At 39.7% G+C, this 12,041-nt stretch overlaps 1 protein-coding gene across 1 annotated transcript; it reads right to left on the bottom strand.

Moving 5' to 3' along the window:
- Nucleotides 1–8,170: 8,170 nt before the first annotated feature.
- On the bottom strand, nt 8,171–9,109 carry LOC127680016 (olfactory receptor 481-like). The gene has a single exon (XM_052175583.1). It carries the CDS (start codon nt 9,107–9,109, stop codon nt 8,171–8,173), a length of 939 nt encoding a protein of 312 aa, XP_052031543.1.
- Nucleotides 9,110–12,041: the final 2,932 nt, after the last annotated feature.

The following is a 12,041-nucleotide window of genomic DNA, read 5'->3' as shown; positions in this document are numbered from 1 at the left end:
AGTGAATAAAATACATGTTGTCCCATACTTAAATATTGGCCCTAAGCTTACTTTGTTATTTCACTTTAGCCCATCAGGCTCTGATTGTTTTTTTCCAAACTCAGGGTCACACAGACAGCCCTATGGAGAACATAGCAGAAACCTGTCGATATGAGAATGGGACTTGTAAGGAAGAATGATGGCCGGCCAAGGTGTGAAGAAAGTGGATTATGGGGAGGGAATTTATTATATATATCATACATGTTTGAAATTGTCAAATAATAAAATTTATTAGTTAAAAATACAAAATTGAAAATATAAATATGTAACACCTCTTCATTTTATAAATAAATGTTTTATGATAAATAAAGGGCATTCCACCTTTTTCTTTTTGGTTTTTTGAGACAGGGTTTCTCTGTGCAATAGCCCTGACTATATTCAAATTCACAGTGATCTGTCTGCCTCTGCCTTCTGAGTGCTAGGTTAAAAGACATCCACTAATGCCACCCAGCTTTTTTTTCTTTGTTAGAAATACAGGGATGGAAATAACATTAAAAGTACACACATATAATTTTTATAGTCAAAGGTGGTAAATACCTTCTTTAAATTTACATTAAACAATGAAGATAAGCTAATTAATAAAATACTTTTCATGAATTTTAGTTTTCATAGCAAAAGGGAGTAGGGAATAAATCAACTTTATAAGCACAGAACACCAGGATGAGGAGATGGCCAGCAGTTTAGACACGTGCTCCTCTTGCAGCAGAATGGATCGCAGTTGCAGCACCCACGTCAGGCAGCTCAGAGCTGACTTCAGCTCCAGTTCCAGGGGATCCTATGACTACTCTTCTGGCCTCCGTAGGAACCCATCCACACACATGTTATCTTAATTAGGGTTTCTATTGCTGCAATGAAACACATGACCAAAAAACAAGTTAGGGAGGAAGGGTTTATTGGACTTACATTTCCACATTGTAGTCTTTCGCCGAATGAAGTCAGGATAAGAACTCAAACAGGGCAGGAACCTGAGGCAGGAGCTGATGTAGAGGCCATGAATGGGTGCTGCTTACTGGCTCCCTTCCCATGACTTGCTCAGCCTGCTTTCTTATAGAACCCAGGACCACTAGGTCAGGAGTGGCACCACCCACAAGGGGCTGGGCTCTCCCATCAATCACTAATTAAGAAAATGCTCTACAGGCTTGCCTACAGCCAGATCTTACGCAGGCATTTTTGTAATTGAGTTTCCCTCCTCTCAAATGACTATAGTGTGTGTCAAGTTGACATAAATCTAACCAGCACACATGGGAATATACACACACATACATAAATAAAATTAAAATAAGTATTAAAAACAAACAGACAAGCACACCCAGAGCATGGTTAGCATAGTGTGGCAAACCAATAGATTCTCATGTCAGTGAGAGGGTGACTAGTGCTTGGTTAAGCAGCCTAGTGAGAAAACCAAACACAGCAAGTGGTATCTGAGTGAGAACGGCAGAGGACCCATTGCTGCAAACAGGGGAGAGAGGGCTTCCAGACAGAAAAAGCAAATGCGAAAGATCCCAGGAGCTTGAATAAATTAAAAATGAGGCTATGGTAAGCCATGCAGAGACTCAGGCCAGGGAAAAATGATCGCATTTTACTTTTGGAAAGAAATGGGACAGTGACAGAATTTTTTTCCAGCAGTGCAAGATGGTATAATTTATATACATGTGCTATTATGTGTATATATAAACTGCCTTAGCTTATGCTTGCCTTCACACGTCCTTTTTCTGACACAAACATTAAGGAAAGTTTTCCTGGATATAGCAGCCACGGCTGACAGTTACTTACTGTGGGGCTTGACTAAGTTACTCCACATTTTCCAGGTTTCCAGGGTTGCTGATGAAGGCTCTGGTGCTATTCTGACATGTTTGCCTTTGTACTTGAGTTCATGTCTGTCCCTTAGAGCTTTTAATATATATTTTTACTGTGTATTTTTGACATTTGTAGTGTAGTATGTTGTGGGGACTCTCTGGCCCATGTATGACGAGTTGGAGTTCTAACTCTCTCCTGTGCTTAGATGTCAGTTTCTCTGTCTAGATTCTGTGAGGATTTTCTGTTATGGTTCTATTGAATTGATCCTCCATGTTTTTGTTGTTTGTCTCATCTCTTTCTTCTAATCCACGGATTCTAGGTTCATTGTTTTGACTGTATGCTACAATTATTGTGGTCATATTAATTTTTTCCTTATCGCTGCCTGAAAGCAATATTTTGCTGTCCTGATGTTCTGATACTTTCCTCTGCTATATTGAGTTGTTTGTGGTGCTTTTTAACAAGTCTTACCTTTGATTCACTGGCCTTCTCATTTCTAGCATTTCTGCTTTTCATTTTTTTAATCTCTTAATATAATATTTTCATTGATTCTTTGGGGATTTCACATTATATACCCTGATCATATTCTCTTTCTAGTCCTTCCCTGTCCTCTCCTCAGGAATCAAACAAACAAACCAACAAACAAAGAAAAAATGTCCAATTTGTGTTACTCAGTGGCTTGGCCGGCCCCTAGATGGAACTGAGTCCTTCCTCTCCTGCATCTCTGTTGGAAGTAATCTACTGCAGAGGGTGACACTCCAGCATCCTATCACAGTTTTTAAGGGTTCTTTGATATGGTTTCCTGTCGAGGCCGTTACTATTTTTGGAGGGAGGTCGGGGTAGAGGTAGGCATTGCCAGTGAAGTTTTCCACGTTCGTTTTGCATCTTCCATCATCGATGTCACTGGGAAGGTAGCTTATTTGCTCATTGTGGACTGTGGGAGCATAGACGATGTGCTTCCACGTGGTTTCTGGTGAGCACAGACAATGAACAGGGCTCTCAGTTGCAGTAGGACCAGGTCATGGATCAGCCCTCAAATTCAGCTGGGATCAGGGACATCAACATGGATTGCAGCTGCAGCATAAACCACAGATAACTACCTGACGTTTGGTGGTAACACGGGCCACGGACATCAACACAGACCAGTCTCAGTAGGATGGAGGACCCAGACATTTCCTTCTGTCCCAACATGGGCATCACCATGGCCTTAGGCGGCAGTGCAGGCCACTCAGATTGTTAAGGCATCTGTCCGCAGCACGGCCCCTAAACAACATGGCTTCAGGCTGCAGCACAGACCACAGACTTCTGCCTGTGCCTTCAGTAGTAGCACAGGCCATAGAGGTCAGCTTTGCTGGTGTTTTCTGTCAGGTTGGTAACTTTTTTTTTTTGTTTTGTTTTGTTTTGTTTTTTGGATTTGGTGTTTTCGAGACAGGGTTTCTTTGTGTTTTTGAGACAGGGTTTCTCTGTATAGCCCTGGCTGTCCTGGAACTCACTCTGTAGACCAGGCTGGCCTCGAACTCAGAAATCCGCCTGCCTCTGCCTCCCAGAGTGCTAGGATTACAGGCCTGCGCCACCACCGTCCGGCAGGTTGGTAACTTTTACATCTACACTGCTGGCCTTCTCATTCATTTTTCTTCTGTTACTGAGTTTTTCTTTCAAGATCTGGGGCTGAATTCATCTGCTTATTTGCATACTCCTCCATCTAAGTCATTAATCATTTTTTAATCCAGTAAACTTTTTAAAGTCTTCAGCATTTTATATATTTTAGTATCTTCAAGTTTAGTGGTTGAAAAGATGAGCTCTCCTGAAGCAATCATGCTGGCTTGCTGATCCCTGTCACGTGTGTTCCTGGACAACAATTTGTGCACCTTACGGGTTTTAAAATTTTTGAGAGGATCTTCTTCCTGAGTGGTATGCTGTTAAAGAATCCATACTCAATAGCACTTTGAGGGAAGAAAATAGATCATTGAAACAGTAACATCATACCTTTCAAGACATAGAAATACGCCTAAAATGGATTAAAACCTGCTAAGTCAGCACCGATCACCGTAAAACAGGAAATGACAAACTGCTGTAAAGAATGAAGTTCAAAATTATTTATGACAAGTGGGAAAATAATAAATGAAGAAGACAGATGAAAGGGGCTCAGAAAGTGGAGAAATAGAGAAGTAGGGCTAAGCAAAGAAAGGGGAAATAGAAAAAGAGCAAGGTATGAGTGAAAAGAAAAAGAAAAATTCCCAATAATGAAAAAAACCCTCAGAGCTCAGATCAGAGAAATGTAAGAGTAGAAATGAAAGAAATAACAAGGTGCATTTAAAAGAAAACAAAGTAACGTCAAAATATGTCTAAAAGCTGTGGTGGGGGAGGAAAGGAAACAGTGGCAAAAAAAAAAAAAAAAAAAACCAAAAACAAAACAAAACAACAAAAAAAAACCAAACCCAGGAAAGAAAATATATTACCCAATAATGTTAAAAAACCTACTTCAAAATGACTCTATGAAATGGCACAATAATATAAACTTCAAAAACAAAATGAAGTACAAATGACGCTAAAAGTGTGGTAAAAAGCAAAAAGGGTAACAAACAAAAGAAGCTCACACTGCTCTGGCGGAGGACCTAAGTTTCATTCCTAGCACCCAGAGAGCAGACCACCATTCCCTATAACTGCAGCTCCAGGAGATCCAAATAACCATTTTTGCCCCCTGCAGCCACCTGCGTATGTGAGTGCTTACACACATATACTCACATAAATAAAAATGAAATTAAGAAAGAGGAAACATTGTAAAAGGACGCTGTTGTGAGAATTTATGTTCTAATAAGTCTGTCTAAAAGACATGCAGTCCAGATATTTTATTTATAAGCTAAATGATGCCTAGATTGGGCAGATTCAGGGTTATTCTAACTTATTCCCCAGCTATAAAGTCCCTTGTTTCTTACTGTTTCTCCTGGCCACACAGTTCCGGTCCATGGAGGCTTCCCCCTCTCTGTCCATCTTTCTCCTCTCTCTACCTGCAACTTCCTCTCGAACTCCAGTCCCACCTTACACCCTTCACTGTCCAACCCCAGGCTCTAGACTTTTGCTGACCAATTAAATTGGGGAGAGGGTTTACATGGCATCAATTGACTATGTGAGCATCTGCTTGTCAGAGACAACCACATCTTGAGGAACCAGTTTTAGTGTTAGGATATAAGCTACACCAGATCCACCCATTACAGGACGCAGTATTTCTACAGTTCTTGGATTCTCAAATTCTGGAAAATGTTCATGAAGTGCCTGGTGGCTGACTCTAGCCTCTTGACTTCCCTACTGTTTATGAGCTGCAGAGATTGCCTTGAACAGGTGTCTGAGGTCCCACCACACTGTCTTCACTTTGGTAACGTACTTTCTTTGGTACCAGAAACCTCTGCTGGCCACAAACAGATTTGTAGTATATAGACTAGACAGGTTCTCCCACACTCCCAGGTCATAAACTCCTGGGGTGACTAATATCATAGCTAGGGGTATCTCCCACATGTTTTGGAGATTTACAAACCATCTATTAGGTTGGAATATGCAGAGGACATGTTTCCATGCTTTCAAGACCTCCTACATGTTATTTATCCTTATGCAGCAGTACAGCTGTGGGTATTCCAGAGCACTATTGAAACATCAGTGTTTCCAGGCTCTGTGGCAATGAGCAGTGCATGTTGGTCCACCTTTGAGTTGCAGGCTCAGGGGTACTGAGTACTAAGGCGATCCTCAGTTGATGATAACTTCTGTGAGTTTTTGAGGGTTAGGCTATCTTTATACATGTTTCTTCCAGATCTAAACCTGTCACCTGTATTCTGCCACCTATATTTTTGGGCTTGTCAATATCTAACCTTTCCTGCTCTCTGGCAGTTTCCTGGCCTTCCTTCTCTCTGGGGCTATGGAATTCAAAATTGGGACTCTCAGATCTGTGGTTACTCCCTATTCTCAGTCCTTTAGGGTAGCCTATTTTTCAATGATGGGGTTAATCTCAATATGGTACCTGGCCTACCCAGGGAGTCACATAGGGTGATAAAATGGAATTTATATTGTTAACCTTTCTGATGGAAGAATCATGGTCTTAACATAACTTAACAAAACTTATGGATTTGAGGTTGGTGAGGGTAGTGGTCTTGTCTTGAGATCTGGACTGCCTGCTCTTTCCTTGAGATCCTTTAAATGAAAGAAATAATCACTATCATTGAACTTTAGATGCCAATCCTTCTTTTACTCAGTAAATAATAATTTATACTTACATTGAGCCAGGTCGTATTTGGAGCATGTTACACATATCAACTCATCTCTGTTTTATAATACCATGAAATGGCTGTATTACTAATATTAACTTGCAAGTAAATAATCTGTGATCAAAAAGGAGAATGTAACCAATACAGTAGGAGTCCAGAATGGTGCCTTTTTATTTATTCTATTTTATATTATTTTAATTAATTTAACAATAATCATAGTCTGAATTTGTAAAGTAAATAAGCAGATAAATAAATGCTAGAAAGATCACAGATAGAAAGAAAGGAACTTGGAGGGCCATCCTTATAACAGATCTCAAGTTTCCACCCAATTGGTTTAGAAGTGCTTAAAAGTGAGAATTAGAGCAAAGACATGGAAGACTAGGGGTGTAGCTCAGGGGTAGAGTTCTTGCTTAGCATGTACAAATCCATAAGTTGAAAAAATTATATATGATTTTTAAAAGCCTAAGCAAGTGGGAAAAGAGTGTATAGTAGGTTTGAAATGTGATATTATTAAATGAAACCTTTATAGTTCATTTTGAAATAGAGTAGATCCTAAGAATATATTCTGACAGTTGCCCGCTTCAGACTGTAGATGAGCAACTTCAACATGGACTTCATCTCATGGAGGATGGACATTATTTAGTTCTGGTCAGTGGAGTAAATGGCCTTGAACACCATGTAAACAAATGTTATGGACCCATAGATCAGAGTGACTGCAGTAAATGTAAGGTGCAGGTGGAGAAAGTCATGGATGGGTCACATCTTCAGGCTGATGATGAGGACACAGATGAAGACACAGCCATGACCAATACTTCAGAAGCGATGAAGGGGATAACCCCAGTGAAAGATGTCTGAGCAGGAAAGATTCAGTAAAGGAAAAGCATCACAGAAAAAGTGGTCTATTTCTTTTGGTTTGTAGAGGGCAGACCCCCCAGATTGACTAGTATAATTTCAATGTTCATACTTCCCCCACGCAGGGAGATAAGGAGCTTAAGTTAGATGATGAAGACTTTAAGACACATATGGATTTAGAAGAGCAGGGACAAGCAATTTGCCACACAGTCATCAGAGGCTATGACAGCCAGGTAGTGCAAACATTGTTTCCAAGTTTACAAAAGTAATGAGGCTTCAAAATATAGAACTGGATAAAAGTTCCACAGAAAGTATTTTAGACATGTTTCAAGAGCTTTTCAAAAAGGGAGAAAATAACATAATCAGTGAAGATATAGAAACCTTCAAAATCAGTTTACTTTATCCCCCTTGATACATATGTACTGCCTCATTATTTTAAGTTACTATGTTGTTACTGAAGAAGAGATGCTAGAACTGTCAGATAAAGGAATATAAAAAACATTGTTATTAATTTCCTGGCCATGGAACACATGGTACTTCCAAGATGGTAATTTACAAGATGTCTGTCTGTCTGTCTGTCTGTCTGCCTGCCTGCCTGTTACTTAATTAAAAAATCCTAAAGTCACAGACTCCAGTAATTATTTGTGGAGGGGAGAAAAAATACACTAATCTCAAATGTACACATTTAATTTGAACCCTTAGAAGACATGTGGAAAATTACATATTTTATTATGTGACTCTAGACAGTGATAAATTACAGATATTAATAGCACATAGAATTTATGTGGACATAAAGTTAAACTAATATGGATGGAGAGGTAGCTCAATCAGTACAGTGCATGCCTTACAAGCATCTGAGTTGGATCACTAGAACCCATATGAATTTACATAGGATAGTGCATATTTGTAATTACAGAGGGACATATAGACAGAAGGACTCAATGCTCAACCAGCCTACCCTAGTTGGCAAGTTTTAGGCCGCTGAGAGTGTGTCAAGAAAATCAAGATGGATGATGTTCTGAGAAATGACAATAGGGATTGTTCTATGGCTTCCAGCTATATGTGCACACATTTGCACATTCACCTGCACACATACATATTTATGCATATGGACAACATGTACATATGAGGTTAATGGGCATTATATAATGTATAATAAATATATAATATATTTACCACATATGTACTCCAAATGATTGCTTAGTAATTTCTGGGTTCATATTGAATTTCATTCAAAATGAGGAATGTGTTTTCACCATCAATTTCTTCATGGCCTCTTTTACCTCCTTGTTCCTCAGACTGTAGATCAAGGGATTCAGCATGGGGATCACCACTGTGTAGAACACAGACACCACTTTAATTTGGTTGGGTGAGTGGCTTGACTCTGGTATGACATAAACAAATGTAACTGTGCCATAAAACAAGGTGACTGCAGTGAGGTGAGAGGTGCAGGTGGAGAAGGCCTTGTGCCTGCCCTCAGTAGAGCGCATCCTGAGGATGGAGTGAAGGATGTAGACATAGGAAATAATGATTACAGACAGGGTGATGACGATGATGGAGCCTGCTGAGATGGCAGGAGACATTTCAGCAACATAAACATGGGTACAGGACAGCTCCACTAGTGGTGGGAGGTCACAGAAGAAGTGGTTGATTTTATTTGGTCCACAAAAAGTCAGGCTCAATAAACAGCTGGTACATGATGAAGAGTTCACACATCCGCCCACATAGGAAATAACCAATAAAATGAAGCAGACCCTGGGAGACATGAGAGTGGAGTAGAGCAGGGGTGAGCAGATGGCCACATAGCGGTCATAGGCCATGGCAGCCAACAGGAAGCACTCAGCAGTCCCAAAGACCACATCAGAGGCAAGCTGGACTATGCAGCCAGCCACAGGGATGGCAGTTCTCTCTCTCAGGAAACTCACGACCATGACAGGTGTGACTGAGCTGGAGTACCCAATGTCCACAAAGGCCAAGTGGCTGAGGAAGAGGTACATTGGTGTGTGAAGCTGAGGGCTTCTTCTGATCAACAGGATTATGGTGACATTGCCCAATACCGTGGTGAGGTAGACAGCCAGGAACAACACAAAGAAGATACAACAAAGGGTGGGGTCCTCAGTCAGCCCCAAAATAATGAACTCTCTTACCATTGTGTGGTTTCCAGGCTCCATCTTTTTTGAAACAATTCCTACTGGAATAAAACCAGTGGCTATCAGAACGTATCAAATGACCTCATGATTGATATACACCCTTCCACATTTAGCCCATTAAAAATAAATGTGAATCTCATTTTGGTATGAGTTTTTCCCAAATATTTCCAAACCAAGTTATATCATGAATAATTTCAGAATATTAATCATCATTTATCTTAAGCCCACAGATACAATCCTAGCAGTGACTCAGATCAGAACATAGGACTCATTCACAGATATGGCTTTTGATCAAGTAAGGAGATATAATTAATGCACAGAGCACTGATGTCCTGAGACCCCAAATAGTGGGAGTGACAGCTGCATGCTGATCTTTATGGGATCTGATTCAACTCTATTTCTTGATCCCATTGGAGCCTGGCCTTCCTTGTCTTCTTATGATCTTGTGCCACTAAGGGTGGTGCATGCCATTCTGTGGTAAAAGTGAATGATGTTTTCTCAGGATCAAACTCCAGTACCAGTTGGTAACTCTCTTCTGTTTTCCACAATGACATCTTTTGCATGATATGTTTACAATAAAGCAGGACCTCTCACTAACCCAGGCTTCAGTTGTGAGAACGGGGAATATATTGTACATGTACTCGAAGTGAGACAGAGCTGTACTGTGTTAGCTCACACTAAATTTCTAATGTTAATTTAATTAACATTAATGTTAATTGGGGCAGGTTAACACCACCTAATTAGTATTACCATTAGTATAAAACGTAAATTTCACACGGAGATTAATTCTGAGAAATGCATGAGTAATATTTCTATTTGAGATCAGTATTTGTACTTTACAAACTGTTTGGAATGAGCAAAAGAATGTATTCTATAATATCCCATTATGATATCTTATGAAATATGCTAGCAAAATAGTAGATGCTTACGTTAGCCACATGGGGGCATCAGATTGTTTCATATGAAAGGAATATCAAGACATCAATTACTTTAATAAAAACCAAATGAGTAGTTTGTCATGAGAATAAATGAAATACTGAAATAAAGATAGACTACTATTAAGGAAGTAGTGTTAACAAGAAAGACCCTAATATATTTTTTATAAATTCTTGAATTGCCAACTTAGTAATAAAAACATAAGATACATTCATTATCTATAATCATAGATAACTGTAAATTGAATCTCATGGGCAGTATCAGTGTACAGTTTACTTTGAATTTTAAATTAGCACAGTCATTTTTAAGAACCATATAGGAATTCCCAATACACCAATGATAGAATTTCTATATGCTACTGTAACTATGCTTCTGGGAATATAGTCACAGACATTGTTATGTTATAGCTATTTCCATTTTTCCATCTTTCTTTTAACATTACCTACTGTAGCCAAGATATGAAAATAATTTTCATGTCCATTCATATATGAATGCACTTCTAGGAGTCTGAATTTCTACCATTTGGATAGTGCTTAAGCTAAAAGCACAAATAATAAAACAACATCTAATGACTTATTGCTATACCTAGATCAGCACATCACTCAGCCTCATCAGAGATGCTTCTTCTTGTGGTAGATGGTAATTACCACAGAGACCCACAACTGGACAATGTGCAGAGAATAAGAGACTGCAGAGTCCTTAGCCCTAAATGGGACATCTATTCTCTCAAGGATTCTATGGAGTGGAGGGGATAGAGAGATTATGAGCCAGAGGCAGTGGATAATGTCAAGGACGCAGTGTTTTTCAGACAGAACTAGGCAGATGAATATATGAACTTATAGTAGTTGCGACCACATGCACAAGAATTGTATGAGCTCAAGTCAGACAAAAACCAACCTGGATAAGAGCAGGTGGGCATAAGATTCCACCCATAGCAAAACCCAGCCTGGATGAGAGCAGGTGGGCATAAAATTCCACCCATAGCAAAACCCCACCTGAATGTTGTAGGTGGGCACAAAATTCCACCCATAGAAAGAGGAACACTGTTCATAGCAGCCCTATTTATAATCGCCAGATGCTGGAAAGAACCCAGGTATCCCTCAACAGAAGAGTGGATGCAAAAATGTGGTATATCTACACAATGGAGTACTATTCAGCCATTAGAAACAATGAATTTATGAAATTCTTAGGCAAATGGATGGAGCTAGAGAACATCATACTAAGTGAAGTAACCCAGACTCAAAAGGTGAATCATGGTATGCACTCACTAATAAGTGGATATTAACCTACACATCAAATGAGGTACAAGAAGAAAGGAAGAATGGCCCCTTGTTCTGGAAAGACTCAATGAAGCAGTATTCGGCAAAACCAGAACGGGGAAGTGGGAAGGGGTGGGTGGGAGGACAGGGGGAGAGAAGGGGGCTTACGGGACTTTCTGGGAGTGGGGGGGCTAGGAAAGGGGAAATCATTTGAAATGTAAATAAAAAATATATCGAATAAAAAAAAAGTCAAAAAAAAAAAAAAAAAAAAAAAGAGGAACACTCCTTCACTGCTGGTGGGGTTGCAAATTAGTACAACCACTCTAGAAATCAGTCTGGTGGTTCCTCAGAAAACTGGGCACCTCACTTCCAGAAGATCCTGCTATACCACTCCTGGGCATATACCCAGAGGATTCCCCAGCATGTAATAAGGATACATGCTCTACTATGTTCATAGCAGCCCTATTTATAATTGCCAGAAGCTGGAAAGAACCCAGGTATCCCTCAACAGAAGAGTGGATGCAAAAAATGTGGTATATCTACACAATGGAGTACTATTCAGCCATTAGAAACAATGAATTCATGAAATTCTTAGGCAAGTGGATGGAGCTAGAGAACATCATACTAAGTGAGGTAACCCAGACTCAAAAGGTGAATCATGGTATGCACTCACTAATAAGTGGATATTAACCTAGAAAACTGGAATACCCAAAACATAATCCACACATCAAATGAGGTACAAGAAGAAAGGAGGAGTG

Source organism: Apodemus sylvaticus, chromosome 1 (assembly GCF_947179515.1).
Source record: "Apodemus sylvaticus chromosome 1, mApoSyl1.1, whole genome shotgun sequence".
Lineage (NCBI taxonomy): Eukaryota > Metazoa > Chordata > Mammalia > Rodentia > Muridae > Apodemus > Apodemus sylvaticus.
The sequence above is the reverse complement of the archived record's forward strand: the minus strand, read 5'-3'. Positions and strand labels throughout refer to the sequence as shown.